The following is a 17,162-nucleotide window of genomic DNA, read 5'->3' on the forward strand; positions in this document are numbered from 1 at the left end:
GAACCCCTTCTGAACAGGTACTTTTGCCAGGACCCATCTTTTCTGTCCAGCCCACAAGCCAGTTATATCTGAGGTCAAAGGCTGTAGTTTAGCTCAGCTGTGAGTCACCAGATAATCATTCTGATGTATCTTCTGCTGTCATGGAGATAGCACTAACTTGGGCATGGTGTGGTGGTGAAGGACGCAAGAATGGACCACATAGTGAGGTTATGATGGCAGAAAGTGTTTTATTAGCTTATGGTCCAGGATGTGTAAGGATGAAGAGCAGTGAGACCTTCTAGACTTGGTCTTTTAAGTGCCCTCCAATCTTCAGGAACTCCTGCTGATGACAAGAAACCAGTCAGGTCTAAGCTGTGCTCCTTGCTTATCGTTACCTTCTTTCTCCTCAGTTGTATCTGTTACTATGTTGGTCTGTCTGATTCTTCACTGACCTTCCTACTCTCAGACTTTATTTTGGTTTCTCCTTGACTCAAGACTCAGCCTCCTGCTTCTTTGTGATTTTTTCCTCCTTTCCCTTTTCCTTTCCACTGGTTTCAGTTCTCTCTCCTTTTTCTTCCTGAGCCACTGACCTCACATCTGACTGTTTCTTCTCGTGTCAGTCCTGGTCTTTGGTCTCTCTTCTTCTGGAGGAGAGATCCTGGCCAGTTCTCATATGCATACGGTGTCCCCATCAGAGGGAGAGGATATCAGTCCTTTGAAATGCCATCTAACATCTCTCTGAAAGTGGGGACAGAAGAGAGGCATTTCCTTACTGAATCTTCTTGCAGTACATTGAAATATCCTGCTATGGGCAGCTTTGGGAGGTGGCCACTGGCAAACCAGGGCTCAAGGGAACCCCAACATACTTCATGCTTGCATGATTCTGGTCTTGGAGTAGTAGATGCTGCACCGAAGGTTACCCACAGGGCCAGGAGATGCAGCTAACCATTATGGATGTGGTTGAATCAGACTGAGAGCTGCAAGGGTGCATCATAGGCATCATAGGTTCTTATATTCATAATTTAATAAGCCAGCAACTTTTTCTCTTTGTCCCCCTGGGGTTTGCTGCATTGCCACGCCAAAGCAGTCCTCAGGAGTCCCAGTTTAGGAAGAAGAAGTTTGGAGCCTGGGTTGTTTTAGTTTTGGTTTCAACTGGATGTTTTAAATTTACATTAATTTCCTTTTTTTTTTTTAACTATCTCAAATTAAACATGAAATAATCATACACTGTGTTAGGTCTAAAATTATTCAGATCTATTCATATATGCAAAATAAGATAGTTAAAACAGTCAAACAGTACATGTTAGCTGAAACAGTTTGTAAGAAGTCTCATCTGGGAAGTACAACTGGCTGAACATCTGGAAGGAATTTATTGCAATGCTTAAACCAGGTTTTGATCCCAGGTGGCTCTGCAAGTGAAAAGTTAGTATTTCCTTAATTTCATTTCATTCAACAAGTTAGTTCAGATGGTGTCGGGGAAATGTTGGAGAGCTGAAAAAAAATAATAATTATCAATACAAAAGAGACCTGAAGTTTTAAAAAAGCAGCCAGTGCAATTTACTAAGTGTTTATAATGCTTGAATATTTCTTGTATATCATAAGTCAGTTATGTTAGTTAGTTCCAAACACAAAATATAATTTGTTCACACCTCCACCCCTTTTCTTTCTGCTCTTATGGTTCATTATGATAATTTTATGTAAGTAATGAGAACAATTTCAGAATGCCAGTTTGGTGCATATGCAGTTGGATGCAAGTCTTGGTCCAGCCAGAGCCTGGCACAGAACAGGCATTAATGACAAAAAAGAAAATCAATATTCACACAGTGAGTATGGAACGTGTTGGTTTCTGCACCCTTGAATGGGGACAGTGTGAAGACAGGACTAGGAATATGTGCAGGCTGCTTGCACAGGGACACTTTCCTCAGCAGAGTCCTGTGCTCCCAGGAAGGCCACATTTCACCCCAGTCCTGGCTTAGGGTGAGTGCCTCCCAGTAATGTGAGTCCAGCTTCAGAAGAGTTGTGCCAAAGATGATGTGGTGGCAGAGAGCTGATAGCAGGGCACTTGCTTTCTGGAGTTGTGCAGCAGTGAACCCCTGTGCTGTCAGTCCATCTGCCCATGGAGACCCCATTTTGTGGTGTCCACCTCTCCCTAAAAAGGCCTCAACCCTGTCCTAGCAGTGCATTGCAGAGCAAGTTTCACCTCAGTGGCTTTGCTTATACCAGGTTACAGAAACAGCAATGCCATGAAATTCCTCTTTTTATGCAAGAATAATTATCAGCTTCTGTGTGAAGGAAATCAAGAGAAGGTTTAGCTAGCCATGAACTTTTCAGAGTTACCAGATTCTTCAGCTGAGACCTGGGCCAGACTGGCTTACTGACTCACCCATTTGTGGATGAGGTAGGTTACTTGAAAGCTGTGTATGTTGTAAAGCAGACAGTGGGATGTGGCAATGTAAGGAAGATTTGTGTTGTTTTCTTGGGTTTTGCCTTGTGTCACCCCTCAGCACCTCCTGAGAAAACCACAGTTTCCAAAGAGCCATACTTGTGCCTCCCCTGCTGTTCTTCCTTGATGGCGAAGACAAGGCTTATAAAGGGGCTGGATAATGTTTGCATCCAGAACTAAGTCTTTGTTGCCACTGCACCCGCTGATGGTCAAATAGGACCAGAAGGATTTTTTTTCTTCTTACTCCTAACCCTCCTCCCAACCTCGTGTCCCACCCCCACCCTTCCTCTTGTACTGTGCATCTCTGCCTGGGCAGGTGTGTTATGGTGGGACCATGAGGAGCTGACATCCTCTGATCCCAGGGTGCAGGCCACTGCCAGAGGAAGGGCTGAGCTCAGTGGATCATGGAGCAGACCTCTGCTGCAAAGCATGACATAAGAGCTGGGCCTGGACAGACACCCAGTTGCACAGCAGGGTGCCTGTGCCAGAGTGAGCTCTCCCAGCAGCATGATCTGCTTGTTGAGGTGGGGCAAAAGCAGAGGAATTTGGACCCTGTTCCTCAAGGCAAAGATGTGTTATTTAATACCTGGCACTGTCCCAGGAGAAGTGATCAGAGAGAAGGGCCTGTGAGGAGACAGTGTTGCTGGGTGCCAGGAGCACACCCCTTCCCTGCTCTCTTCCTCATTGCAGGAGCTCTCTGAGCCAAAGGGGCCCATCCCGATGCCCCAGTGCACAGCTGAGTGAGCCAAAACCCCTCAAGCTGCTGGCATTTGGAGGGTGAGACATGGGGAGGGCTGCCCAGCCATGGCACTGGCTGTGTGGACTGGGATGCCCACTGAGCCGTGTCCCCTGGCTGAAGGATGGAAAGCTGTGCCTGGCTCTCGGGGGCTTTCACATGTGGCCGGGCCCAGGCCACTGTCCCGCCTCGACGGGCAGCCACTGCATGGGTACATGGCCGCCAGGATCTGTGGGCCCCTGGGCATGGGGACTGTCAGCCGGGCACAGCACAGGCCTTCAGAGGATGGTGCTGCTGCTGCCCACCCTGGCAGGCCTGGTTGTGTCGTGGGAAGCTCCAGGGCAGGTGGCAGGAGCCTGGTGACGCGCAATGGCAGCTGGGGGTGGGGGAGGTCGCAAGGCTGCAGCTCCAGCTTGGCCCTGGTCCTGGCTGTGGCAGGTGAAGGCAGTGGCTGGGCTGGCCTGTGCAGCCTCCCCCAGCTCCGGCACAGCCGCCATGGGCCCTGGCAACAGGAGGCCCTGGGCAGCATTGGGCCCTGACTGCACGGTCCTGCCTTGCAGCTGATGCAGCAGCAGACGACGGTTCTCTCCGCTTCCCATGGCAGCTACCTGAACCCAGGCGTCGCCTTCTCCCCATGCCACATCCAGCAGATCGGTGCCGTCAGTCTCAACGGGCTGCCAGCTGCTCCCATTGCACCAGCATCAGGTGAGGGCCTGGATGCAGCAGGTCCTTCACTGCCAGTGAGCCTCCTGCCCCAGCACTTGGCAAAGTGCCCACCCAGGTAAAACAGTTCCTACAGCAGCATGTGGATTAGTTTGCTCTTTTCTAACAATGGAGCCTCTGAGCACAGCAGTCTCTAGTCTGCATAAACTTCTGCAACCTCCCTGTCACCCTCACATGCTCAATATACATTCTCTTGCCCTACTGTTGTTCATTTTCGCTGCAGTTTTTCCCTTTGATATAGTTAAGAAGGACAGGGTTCCCAGAATTGCACTTGACTCTGAGGTCAGCAGTGCTATTATTCATTATCATCATCCCACAGTAATAATGCATATTTGGGTTTGAACGCCCGTCAAGAACAGGCATGCATCATGCTAGGTGCTGCACAAACCCAGATTAAAAATGTTCCATCCCAAAGCTCTGAGAGCAGTTAGGACTAACAGTGCTGCACACTCTTCTCACTAGTGCTGCCTCTTAATTTTGTGAAGGCTCCAGCACTAGTCTGTCATCTCCACATGCCAACTAGAAGAGATAATAGCTTCATACACAGCAGCCTTGCCAGGCAGATGGAAGGTTGGAACATGGGCTTTGTGAGACCTTGACTTTCACGGGATGCTCTCTCTTCTTGTTCTACAGGGCTACATTCACCACCTCTCCTGGGAACAGCAGCCATGCCGGGACTTGTAGCACCGATTTCAAATGGATTTACTGGAGTGGTACCATTCCCAAATGGGCATCCAGCCTTGGAAACAGTTTACACCAATGGCCTTGTGCCATATTCAGGTATTGAGAGCAGGAGAACTCCCCACCATCCAGAGACCTGAGGAACTGCAATTAATTCCTCTTTTCTGGATTTCCCACAGAGAATACTTGTCTAGCTCCTTGCCAGGCACTGAGACTAACTTGGGGGCAGGGGGTGGGAAACAACACTACACACACACACACACGAAATGCACGACTGATTCTGATTACGTTTTTCTCTGCAGCCCAGAGCCCTTCAGTAGCAGAGACTTTGCACCCAACCTTCACAGGAGTTCAGCAGTATGCAGGTACCAGCTTCCCTTGTCTCCCTCAGGCCCTTGTGTGGCTGACCAGATCCTCAGGTAAATGGTTTGTTCTATCTCTGGACTACAGCTGTGTATCCGACCACCACCATTACCCCCATTGCACAGAGCATCCCTCAGCAGCCTCCCATCCTGCAGCAGCAGCAACGAGAAGGTGAGGTTCAGAGTGGGACTATGTGTGTCCCAAGACATGGGTGGGATTTGTGTAGCTCATCTTCTGCACCACAGAACCAATGGAGAGGAGACAGCACTAATTTTTGTGTGCTAATCTTTGATACTGGAACTGGGCTATGGAAACAACCACATCTCTGCCATGAGTGGACTAGAAAAGTTCACAGGATGCTTGTTATGCATAATTCCTGAGCTTGTCCCTGACCAGATGTTGCCAGGTACAAAGGGGACAGTAGGCACCAGAACACCAAGCTTTCACATCCAAGGGATAGAGTCAGCACCTTCCCTGCACAGTCAGGGGAAAAGAGCACTCCCTCTCTATCTTTACTGATGCCAGAACCACAGTGGTACCAGTCAAACTAGCCTCTCCCAATGTACTTTCCTCTCCTTTCAGCCTTCATAGCCTTCCGAGTTTATTTTTCAACTTATTTTAAAATTGGCCTAAATAGAATTTGGAGGCAAAGGCATTCTCTCTCTGCTCCTGATTCTTACAGCAGGTGTCAGGGAGGGAGCAGCTTCTTGTGCTCATCAGGCTCACAAGGAGCAAGTGAAGGAGTAGACAGGACAAGGTCAGCCCATAAATGGGATGTATGGCAAGCGAGGATTAAGGCTGTAGCTTATGGACTGAAGGCAACCACTGCCTTAACTGTGGGCAAGGAATGCCAGAGGAGCAGCTTTCACGTAGCAGTGTCTGCTGCTCTCCTAGGACTGGGAGAGCTATGAACAAGGAACTCTTACCTCAGCTGAGTTCCTTCCATCAAAACAGCACCCAGACCATCGTAGAGTTGTTGTGTCCAGCACCCTATCTGGGAACTAGATAAGCTTTGAAAGTGAAGCTGCTCTCCAGAAACTTCAGCTTTGTATATTACCTCCCAGTTGCTCTTAGACAGCCCTCAGAATCCTTCGGGGAGTGGAGGCAGTGCTAGGGTTCTCCTCCAGTGCCGTGCTATGAGTTGAGCCCATTTTTCTTCCCCTTCCCTTTGGGGTTTTCTGTTTTGTCCTTCCCCACTGCCCCCATATCTGCAGGTCCTGAAGGCTGCAATCTCTTCATCTACCATCTCCCTCAGGAGTTTGGAGACAACGAGTTGATGCAGATGTTTCTGCCCTTTGGCAATATCATTTCCTCTAAGGTATTCATGGATCGTGCCACCAACCAGAGCAAGTGTTTTGGTAAGTGCTGACACCAGCAGGTGAGGGAAGCATGATAGATACTGATGACAGTTATTATTGGGCATGGCACCAACAGTGCTGTTGTCATCCATGCCTGTGTCCTGTCCTTCAGGTTTTGTAAGCTTTGACAACCCATCCAGTGCACAGACTGCTATCCAAGCTATGAATGGCTTCCAGATTGGCATGAAACGCTTGAAGGTTCAGTTAAAACGACCCAAGGATGCTAACCATCCCTACTGACAGCAGTAAACAAGCAGGAGTCACTTCTGCAGCACAAGGTAAAGCTGGCACCATCATAGCACAGTTCTGTACAGTGCTGGCCAGTGTCAGGACAGCAAGGTCTGGAAGTGGGGAGCCACGAGCTGAAGGCAATAGTACAGCTAGTGGGGCAGTGGCCTCACCTGCCAGGGCCCAGCCCCAGCACCCGAGCAAGGTGACCAGAGCAGGCCCAGAGATGATGGCCAGGTTCAACAGTCTAGATCATCAGGCAAATTTGTGGCAATGAGGCAAGCCCAAAGGCAAGCCAGAGTGTCAATCTGCAGGTCAAGATCAGGATCACATCTGGTGAAGGTAAATAGGGTCAAACATAGTGCAGTGATTGCCAGGCAGGTCTATAATGTCAATAGTAAACAGATCAAACATCAAGATGGGAAGACAATCCAAGGGTTGAAGTCCAGGTAATTAGATCCATGGACAGGACATGTCCGTGGACAGGTGGAGACTGGAATTTCCACAATGTAGATCAGACAAAGGCTGATGACACAGGCCTGAGCTATAATGAGACTTGAACCTGTGGGCAGGGTGGACAGAAATTGTAGGTGAGGCTGGTCAAGTTCATTAAGGCCTTTTAGTGCACTCAGGGCCCTGACAGGCAGATGGGTTCTGTTTGTGGTCTAAGCAAGGTTTCAGTCTACTGTCCAACTGCTCCCCCAAAGCTTTTGTCTGCCTAAAAAGGTTTTAAAAGCCAGTTTTCAATTGTTACGTGGGCCTGAAGTTAGTCTGCAGAGAATGCTTTCTGGGGTAAGAAGGGATAATCCCATGATTCACAGGGATCACAGATAAGCAGAGAAAAGGTGAGACCCTTAAGGACCACAGAAGAGCTGCCTGACACAACAGCTGCTGCCAAAGAGCTGGCTTCTGCCAGCCTACAGACAGGGAGCAAGGGACGGCTGATCTGATTTGGGTCATAGTCCTTCATGTTTAAGCAACAGCAACTCAAAGCCTGAGGCTTGCATAGATGTCCTCCTAATCTCCCAATTCCCTCCCTCCTCCCTTTCTGTTCAGGTGAAAGGAAAGTCCAGAGGAAGAATTTCTGCTTCAGGTTGATTTACAGAAAGGCCAGTAAATTTATCGACTCTTTTGACACCACCCCTTTCCTTCCTCTGCTTCCCACCTACCCACCCTATCTTCCTCTTCCCCTCCTCTCCAAGACACGCAATTAAAGAGAAGGCTCAATATCTGCCCAGGAGGAAGATTCTTGCCACGACCGACTCATATTTGCTGCTAATGTGGTGCATAGCAAAGGGACCAGCAAAACAGCAGCCCCTGGGGACATAAACCTCTTCCTCTTGGGGTATGGCTGGAGTACGTGGACCAAGAAAACCCACTGGTGTGTCTCTAGGTTAATGCAGTGATGTATGGAAGTTTAGTCCCATCCCTCCCTCCCTCTTGCTCCATTTCTGGCCTTTTCATAGACAAATATACATATATATACAGTCTCTATTTTTTTTTAAAGTGGCTTGCAGGACCAAATTTTTCAGACTGACTGCTTGCAAGAGGTATTGGACGTTTGGGGTTTACCTTTGCAACAGTGTCTTCTCAGCACATACTCCAGATAGGCCTGAACATTTTGAGAGGATGCTTGGGGAGAGAGAGGGGGAGGGTGGCAGATGGTAGGGAGAAAGAGAGGATCATCTCTCTGCTCAACATTAGCAAGAAGGAGGAGAAATACATACCTCCAGGATTAGGGCACAGTCAGATGCTCAGCTCGAGTCACTCATCCACTGTAGCACCAGCCTGGTTAAGGATCTCAAGAGCTCTCAGTCTTACCTTTCCCAGGGCTTCTGCAGACAAAGCTCCTGGAATTTGGTGCCAGACCCCATCCTGACAACTCCTCGATTAGACTGAGAGCACAGGAAACCAGTCACTTTACCTACAGGAACTGTACTGCCTCCCCACACATGGCACAGATCTGTGTTTCATAGTTCTCCATGGTAACAGCATTTTCTTGATGAAGGCAAGAGAAGATAACAGTGTAAGCAGATGCAATCTTCAAAACAGCTACAGAATCCTCCTGGGGGCTACACACTGCCTCCCCGTGTCAGATAAGCTAACGCTTTCCATAAGCTGTAAAATGTGTTGAGGGGATTGAACAACATAGCAGAGCTGCTTAGTGAGCTGTACTTATTCCCAGATGAAACAGGACGTTTTCTCCCTCTGAATTCAGCAAGAAGACTCACCTCACGCACCCGTTTGCAAAGCTTTCCCCAGCAGATGCAAGGATAATATGATGAAAGAGGGTTGTCATTCTGTTTTTTCATTTTTCCCAGCACTCCCTCCAAGAGACTGATAATACATTATGCAGCATATATATATATATATATATATATATATAATATATATATATGGACAGCTATATGCACAATACTCTTATGCACAGAATGTAGTTCAGAACTTGATTTAGAAAAGATCCTCTGGGAGTGGGGCGGGTGTCACGCTGACAAGGCACATCCCTTTAACAGTTGGAAACAATCTCTTAAGTTTCTACAAAAATAAGGAAAGCAAGACAGAACAAACCAACCAACTCCACAGTGATTAATGACTGATTAATTTCAATATTCCAGAGTTTGATAAGGTACCACAAACATTTGGGTGGGTGGGTGGGTGTGGGGGTATGTGTGCAGTGAAACATGAATAAAGGGTTGGTGGGGAAAGGTTGATGCAATTATTACTGAAGTGAGCTATGGGGATTTTAGAGAATCTTGGCCAACTCTCACTCTCCTCCAGTTTCCCTTTGTTCAGGTGTGTGTGGCACAGTTCTATAAGTACCTTCACATCTCCTCAACTACCCTTCTGTATCTGATGCTGAGAGTTTATGAGAGATGAATGAAGCTGTGTGAGTCTGTGTGTTTCTATAGTCCATGTTTACTTATTGTAAATACCATTTTTATACTTAACATCTATTATGTATGTGATTTGTATAATGTACTTTATTTCTGCTACAAGTAATTTCATGAAGTTTAAACTTAGTCTAATTTTGAACAAAACAAAAAAAAAAAAAAGAAAAAAGACCAACAAATGCAAAATGGGAAAAAAAGGACTTTGGAAATCCTAGGTCAAGCTGGTTTAAAACAAGCATTTACGATTTCTTCCATCACAGTTACTGATGTGACTGTACAATGTTGCAGGTGCGATACAAGCTTTGTCAATGTCAAATTCCTCACTCTGGTAAAAAAAAAATCCTGAATTTATTTAATAAAAGGTTTACTTGCTAAGTAACTGGGGCTCTACTTCATGTTGTTAGTTGCACCTGCTTTCACTTACTGCCCAATGCTTGCACTTGAAGATATCACCAGAGCCCTGGGGCTGATTTAACAGGTCCCATGCAGTCAGCAAACATCTGCCAACAGGCCTATGCCCACAGAATCCAAGTGACCAGTATTCTTTCATAGAGGAAGCATCAACATGTAATACCAACACATTAAAAACCTCTTTAATTAAAACAGAGATTAAAATTCTACTTATATGAAACAAGAAGGTTCACAGAATCGAAAAAGCAGTGGAGCAGGATGTCCCAGGAGTGTGCAGACAGAGGTTAAAGCTAGGGCTGAGAGAAGGCTGGATGTAGTAAAAGCAGACCAGGTGAGGCTGAAGGAGGGGAGATGGGAGGAGGGCTAAGACAGAGTGAACAGTGAAGATCTCTAACTCACAGCTAGCAACATCAGAACCATGGCTAAAAGCAGGATGAGAGGGAAACCAAGAGCAGTCTTAGGAAAAGAGCTAAAGTTACTTTGCCACCACTGCTGCCCTGCTCCTGCTTGACACCAATAGGAGGCTTAGTGGGATGGTGGGAATGTAGTTAAAAGGGATATAGGATGGGAGAGGACTTTTAAGGACTGCTGTAGTTATAGTAACTCCTTAAAACCTGGCCCCGGTTGGTGGGGAACAAAACCCAGAGGCAGCACACCTGCTGCAGCCACCAGGGGTAGAAAACCTCCTGCACCCGTGTAGCACCTCCCCGGATGATGGCGAGTGCGGCTTCAGGAGCAGGCGAAGCACTTATGTGCACTTTGCCCCTGGAAAGAAATGGTCAGAGGATCAAAGCCAGTCAATCCCTGGTGTGGTTTTAACTGCCACAGGGCTCTGGATGCTCATGTTCAATGCTGAGGCGGATATGCACAACCCCTGTGATGTACCCAAACGAGTGCACACTTCCCACTAGTTTTCTTGCACATCCAAAGAGATTCACACACCAACTCAAACACAGTTGTGGTGCATTTTGTTGCATGCTTTCAAGAAGAGACATATTCCTGCAGACACACTCCCTCCCAGATTCCTGCATCCTCCTCCAAATACACACCTGGTATTCTGTAATGCTGTATCAGTATCAATCAGACCCAGGATGCACAGTGTGACAGAGACGTTTCTCTTCTGCATGATGAGTTCGTGGCGCAATGAGCTGAAGAATCCATCCAGTGCAAACTTGGTGGCAGAATAAGAAGTGGTGAAGGGAGTGGGTATTTTCCCTGGAAAGGAGAGAATCGAAACTGCCAGGAAACTGGCTGTAAGGAGAATCCACGGTTAGGGAATCTGGGCAAAGATGTAGACTTTGTCATACTGCATCAACTCACATTCTGTTCAGGTGAGTTTCCCTCTATTTCTACTCTCATGCAAGTACTTAGACGATTTTACCAATTTGTGCAAACAAATCTCAGCACAAAAGCCACCACATGTGTGGATAAGGGAAGGAAATTTCTTTTAACTTACACAGTAACCAGGTCACATGCTGGACTAAAAAGCCCACTGTGATGGTCTACCTGCAGCCTTCCCCTCCCCCATAACATGCAAACACAGGGACTGGGTTGCATGCTGGAGTCTTTGGCCATGACATTTCCTTGGCACATTGCATCAAAAAGGCAGGGATGACCCAAAGTCTGAACTTGTGTAAGGCGATGCAGCTCCCTTGAGCACGCACTGAAGACTCTCCTGCCTTTCCATCCTGTACAGCAGATGCAGCTGCTCAGCAGCCTGCTATTCAGGCTGGCCAAAGCCAGAAGGCCTGAGAGTGGCAGGATGATCTTAATGCTGTGTCCGAAATGCAGCAGAGGTGGGCTTGGCTGTGAGGGACAGGAGTCAAACAAGCAGATCTGGGCACATGACAAACGAAGAGCAAAGTTGCAAGGGAATGCAAAAATGGTGCAATACAGAGAAGGTCTTCCAGAAAACAGGAAGACAGCTAGCCACCATCCTGACCCCCTCTCCCCCCCCAGGGGGTTCTAGCCAAGCAGCAGCACCTGCCCTGGAGCTCCCCCTATATGTGTGTGTGTTTGTATACACACACACTCTTATTATCATATACTTATTACATATTTATTATAATATTATTACATACTATAAAATGCATAGTTGGAAAATGTGTTGAGGGGTTGAATGACAGAGATATGATGTGCTGGGAACTGTTGTTCCACAGGGCCAGCACTTACTCCAGGTAAAGTCACTAACCTGTGAGGGAAGAAACAATCACCAGCGAGCCTCTATTCTTCTCCAGGGTGGGAAGAGCTGCTGTTGTAAGTGCCACATAACTGAAGAAATTCACCTGCAATGATAAAAGTAGACATAGAAGAAGCAAGAGGGTTTGAAAACATGAGCCAGAAAGTCAATACAGTGATCAGAAATGGAAAGGAGCATAGCTTGGATTTGCCTTTTCAAACATCAAGAGAGAAAAATCATCTCTGTAAAAATGGGGATAAACATTGCATCCACGAGTCTTGGAGATTCCATAAAAAGCAACGGAGAAGTTTCAGAGAAAAGGTTATTCCTTGTTTTTAACATAAAGATTTCTTGACGAGATACAATTAGCTGTCCCTCATTTCTCTGTATGCTATTCTTTACTCTGCAATCCCTATCCAGCAACAAGGATATCCATGTTTCAATTTGCTCCCCTTTAAGTTTCTCTTGACTGAGCTCAGACTACAATGAAGCATAAAATTCAGCATCTCTTCAGAGTTTGACTGCTCTCTAACTTGTAAGAATCTCTTACCTGTGATCCTAAGTTCCCACTCTCCAGCAAACAGGCTCCTTCCAAAACGAAATTAGAACTGGTATGTATGACGCACCCGAACTAAGAAGACTGAATCAAGAAAATGGCTCTTCATTTCCATGGTCCCAAAACCTGAAACCAAGGTAATTCTATAGGAAAACCCTACCTCTGTGAACAGAGATTCAAATTGCAGACAGCATTTCAAACAACTTTGCTGTGTTCTGCAATGTCACATGCACTTGCCATAGATTAGCAGGGAGTGTTTGCTGCTCACTTATTTGCCTTCCTAAATCAGACACTTTAACTGTAACTACCTATTGATCCCAACAGTCCTGGGCTAATGAGAGATAAAAAGGATGGAAGGAAAGAGAGAAGTTTGCGGTTCTTGCCAAAAAGTTCTCTTCACAAAATGTACAGCACTTGAGCAAAACGTCTCTCTACTAACAAAGCCTCCAAACTGTTTGACTTGAAACATGGATGAAATAAAAGGTTTGTTTTCAACCATTGCCATAGACTTGAATTTGCCTTGGAGCTTCCCAAAGCTGTCCCAGGAGAAGCCTGACTCACCTAATTCCATGCGAGCTCTTCCCACTGGCAAACCTCACCTGCATGAGCCAGCGGGTGTATTCCACATCTCCTGTCCACATCTGGAAATGGGTCATGCCAATGTGGTTCAACACCAGATAATCCAGTCCCCCTGCGGACAGGAGAAAAAGCAGTCAAACAAAGGGCCCATCCCCTAACCAGTAATCAAGGAACTCAGAAATGCCAGCAGGAGGGTTGAACCAACCAGGAACTCCCTCAGAACGCTAGAAAGTGCTTTACTGTGAAGATAGATTAAATATGCTCATCTGGGAGCAGCTTTGACTACTCCTCAAGGGCAGAATTGAAAGGAAAGGTGTTGGTCTTTGACAACGGCTATCCAAAGTGATGTTTCGGGGTGATTCAGACTTGGAACCTAGTTCTGGTGGTACATCTATTTCCAAAGTTACAAGTATACAAATCTGTAACAGAAAAATTATGATTGGTATGGAAATGTAACAGCAGAAACAGCACTGCTGGACTGACAGGTCATCCAGATCACAGCACACTTACGCAGTTTCTTAGGACGCCCACATCAGGAAAACCAAGAGCATAAGGAAGTAATTAAGACACTGAAATAATGGACAAAAAGACAGTGAGTATAACAGTAAACACTGCCTAATGACAGTCTGACCCAAATGAGACAAAGTGGAGAGACAAAAGACCATAGTCACTCAACTCCTATGGTGCACAAAAGACAATCAGAAAGTAGGCTGTGGTCAAAATGTGCACCAACCAAAAACTCAGGAGACACAATGAGGACTCAACAGTGGACATATCTTGTCCCTTGCTTTGTTACAGAGGCAGGTCATGGCTTTCAGACCTCACAGTTTCTGTCTCTCTCAACCCAAGGCACTACATTCAGGGTTGGATATGTGCAGCTGGTCCTCACCCACATAAGGCACAGACATGTCCATGTGGTACCCTGTGACAGGTGAGGTACTGCAGCTGTTGCTGTGGGGTGTGGTTTTAGTGGAGCACTGCAAGCAAGTACTTTCTGCATACTTTTCTCCTCTAGCAAAGACATGCCCTCCTCATGAAAGGCTACTACAAAGATGACCACATCTCACCTGGTATTTACAAACTGCACACCCTCCTGTCCTCTCAGTGAGGAACAGTTTAGGAAACTTAAGCAAGAAGCTCCTACTAGAATGAGAACTGTCTACATATCTGAAAGCCAAAGAGATGCCCAAGATGCTCACCCAGCTTTTGGACAGCAAACTGAACCACCTTTTCAGGTTCTGAAGGGGAAGACATATCTGCAGGGATATAAAATATTTTCTTTGCTCCAAGTGTCAGGCATTTCTCCATCACCTTGAAAGAGAATACAAATCCAAAGATTAAAAATTATGGAGGCGGAAAAGAATATAAAACTACAGATGAAGTTCTAATCTGTTTGAGCTGGTCCAAAAGTATTTAACCTACAATAAGGCTTAAAACAGCTATAAATAGAACAGTTTGGACTCTGAAAAGCTGCACAATATTGCACAGGAATTGTAGTTCATAGAATAATAGAATATCTCAAATTGGAAGAGATCCACAAGGATCACTGAATCCAACTCCCTGTCCTTACAGGGCTACCTCAAACCAAAACCTTATGATTAACATCTGTGGTCCAGATGTTCCTTCAACTCTGACAGGCTTAGTGGCATGACCACTTTTCCCTGGGGAGCTTGTTCCAGTGACTGGCTGACCCCACCCTCTCAATGAAGTACATTTTCCTAATGTCCAATCTGATTTTTCCTTGACACAGCTTCATACCATTTCCTCATGTAAATATTCAGGCAGTAAAAACTTCAGGCAGTGTATATAAATTTTATGGTACAGGCCAAGCTCCCTTCTGGGTTTATGCCTAACAACAATTCTGAAGGAAAATTTATCACACTGACAACTAATTTGTTGTTGTTTTGGAAAAAGCCTAAATCTCTTATGTCTTCCCTTATACAACGACAAAGTTCTTACCTTCTGCAGCACAGCTTCTCTCCTAGCAGTCAAAACAATTTCAGCACCAAATCTGGCATAATGATATGCCATCTGCTCTCCAATCCCAGCACTGGCTCCAGTCAGGAGAACACGGGCACCAGACAAGTTCTCTTATTTATGGGAAAGAGAATAAAAGATATAGAAGTAAGTGAAGGAAGCAGCAGAGGAGGAGCTGCTCTAGTAACTATTGGCAGAGCTCTAAAGCAGAAAGATATATGTAAGTGCTGAAGTCTTGATGCTTCTCCAAAACAAGAAGAGGCAGGACTGACCTGAAGAATACTTAACAGTACCATGGACCAACCCCCCAGGCCCAACTGCCCAAGACCTGTGTTGCTTCGTTACTGTGTGTTTCTGGTGGCCATTGTACCTTGTTATCACTGCCAAGGGATAATGACATCATTATGCAAGCGAGCTGTCTCACATTCTTTTTGTCTGGGTTGCTAGACCAAAATCTTTCAAGAACAAAGTTGGTTTTCACATTCTGAAAAGCTGTGCAACATAAACCAGGCTATGAGCCTTCTGCATATCATTTATTCTTTGCTGTGAGTTTGGAGACAGGTCAGCCCTCTTGTGCTGGGCAGTTTACATCTACAGAGATCCATCTTGACACCAAGGAGTTTGCAAGCAAAACATAAAACAATAAATGCAGTGGCAAAGTGCCATTTTTTCCCCACACAGACAGCAGAATCCCTGCTCTTAAACCATTTTGTCTTCCTCTTTGTTTCAAGCTTCTCTTTGTTTCTGGGAATGAAGCATTGCTTTGGAGCAACCAACTCTGGTAAGACTATGGGCAGGAATGAGACCATCAGTCAGAGTTTGGAAATTCAACCTCTTCTCTTCTGTGACTTATATTTCAGCTTGAGATCATCCCCCCTGATGAGCCTACCTGGGATAAAAGGGTCTTTCCAGAAGAAAGCTATGAGCCCAGCTACAATTCCTGTAGCACAAAGCACTCTTCCAATTGCCTTCATATCCCTCCAAGTTGTGAAGAACAAAGTGAAGTCTGGAAGCTGAGCACTCCACCCAAAATACTGTATTCTCCTTTCTCTGATACCGGGAGCCAACCTGCAAGAGGCATGTAATGTCCTGTGCAGAACCCAGAACGCCACCTGAGTCGTTTCACTCAGACGCCACCCGAGTCGTTCCCTCATCGGGAGCCACAGTTACCTTTGTCAAGAACGAAAAGGATCTTTCACTGGCAATTGCCAAAGCCCTCTGAGCTCAGAGCCAGCCTCCACACGGCGCGACTTCCCCCTAAGCCTACAGGAGAAAAAAAACCCCAAACCCCCTCCCGTCTAATCTTACTGAACGTTTAATTCATTAAAGAATTATGGCGCCCATAGTTGGCAGCAGCCACCCCAAGCAGCCGGACCTGGGAGTGGCCGGCGCTTTCCCCCGCGCAGCGCGGGAGGGAGGCGGCGGCAGAGTCCACAGGCCGGAGGCCTGGGGACAAGGGGCTGTAGCACGGGCCGAGCTCCTGTCGGGACACGAAGCGCAGCGGGATAACCCGCTCTGCCGCCATGATGAGATACACCACGACAAACTGGCGGCGGGGACCCCCCCACAGCGGGCGCGAGCCGCCCTCAGGGCGCTCACGATCCGCTCTCCTCGCGGGAGCGCGGGGAGCGGCACAGCCCTCCGGCCCTTCCCGGCCCCACAACCTCGGTCCCCGCGGCCGCGCCCCCGAGCCGCCCGCCGCTGGGCGGAGCTCCCCGCCCGGAGCCCGTGACGGCTTCCGCAGCCCCGCCGCTGCCGCCATGGCCGCCCGGTCGTCCCCGTCGCCCAGTGAGTCCCCGCGGCCCTGCCGGACAGCCCGGCCCGGCGCCCCCTTCCGCTCGCTCTCTCCGCCCGCCCGCGGCTCCCGCGGCCTTCCGCTCCCATGGGCTCCCAGGGGCTCCCAGGGGCTCCCCGGCTCTCCGGGCCCGTGCCCGCAGCCCCGGCCTCGCCTCGCCCCTCCGCGCCGCGCCCCGCCCTTGGCCTCGGCCGCCCCCGCGCCCGGCTGGTTCCCGGCCGGCAGCTCCTCCTGTGTCTTCACCTGCCGGACGGGATTGCGGC

At 47.6% G+C, this 17,162-nt stretch overlaps 2 protein-coding genes across 8 annotated transcripts in view; one reads left to right on the forward strand and one right to left on the reverse strand.

The window, feature by feature from the left end:
• The window catches only part of CELF5 (CUGBP Elav-like family member 5), a 39,512-nt gene extending 29,731 nt beyond the window's left edge, over positions 1-9,781 (forward strand). For 6 of the 7 annotated variants that reach the window (XM_029965366.1, XM_018086634.2, XM_029965364.1 and 3 more), the window contains 7 exons: positions 3,719-3,863; positions 4,515-4,661; positions 4,865-4,927; positions 5,013-5,096; positions 6,140-6,283; positions 6,396-6,561; positions 7,568-9,781. In XM_029965366.1, coding sequence (XP_029821226.1) covers positions 3,719-3,863; positions 4,515-4,661; positions 4,865-4,927; positions 5,013-5,096; positions 6,140-6,283; positions 6,396-6,523 — 711 coding nt within the window. In that variant the 3' untranslated portion in view covers positions 6,524-6,561; positions 7,568-9,781. Of the gene's footprint in view, positions 1-3,718; positions 3,940-4,514; positions 4,662-4,864; positions 4,928-5,012; positions 5,097-6,139; positions 6,284-6,395; positions 6,562-7,567 lie in introns of those variants that run through there. The other variant, XM_029965367.1, reaches the window with a different exon arrangement.
• A 610-nt stretch (positions 9,782-10,391) lies between these two features.
• On the reverse strand, positions 10,392-16,651 carry HSD11B1L (hydroxysteroid 11-beta dehydrogenase 1 like). The gene is made up of 8 exons (XM_008928254.3): positions 16,275-16,651; positions 15,994-16,172; positions 15,087-15,217; positions 14,327-14,438; positions 13,148-13,239; positions 12,005-12,098; positions 10,863-11,028; positions 10,392-10,578 (listed from the first exon to the last, which is right to left on the reverse strand). The coding sequence occupies exons 2-8, from the start codon at positions 16,076-16,078 to the stop codon at positions 10,392-10,394; spliced, it is 867 nt and encodes a 288-aa protein (XP_008926502.1). The 5' UTR covers positions 16,079-16,172; positions 16,275-16,651.
• Between the last annotated feature and the right edge of the window lie 511 nt (positions 16,652-17,162).

This window comes from Manacus vitellinus, unplaced genomic scaffold, assembly GCF_001715985.3.
Source record: "Manacus vitellinus isolate BGI_N305 unplaced genomic scaffold, ASM171598v3 scaffold_99_pilon, whole genome shotgun sequence".
Taxonomy (NCBI): domain Eukaryota; kingdom Metazoa; phylum Chordata; class Aves; order Passeriformes; family Pipridae; genus Manacus; species Manacus vitellinus.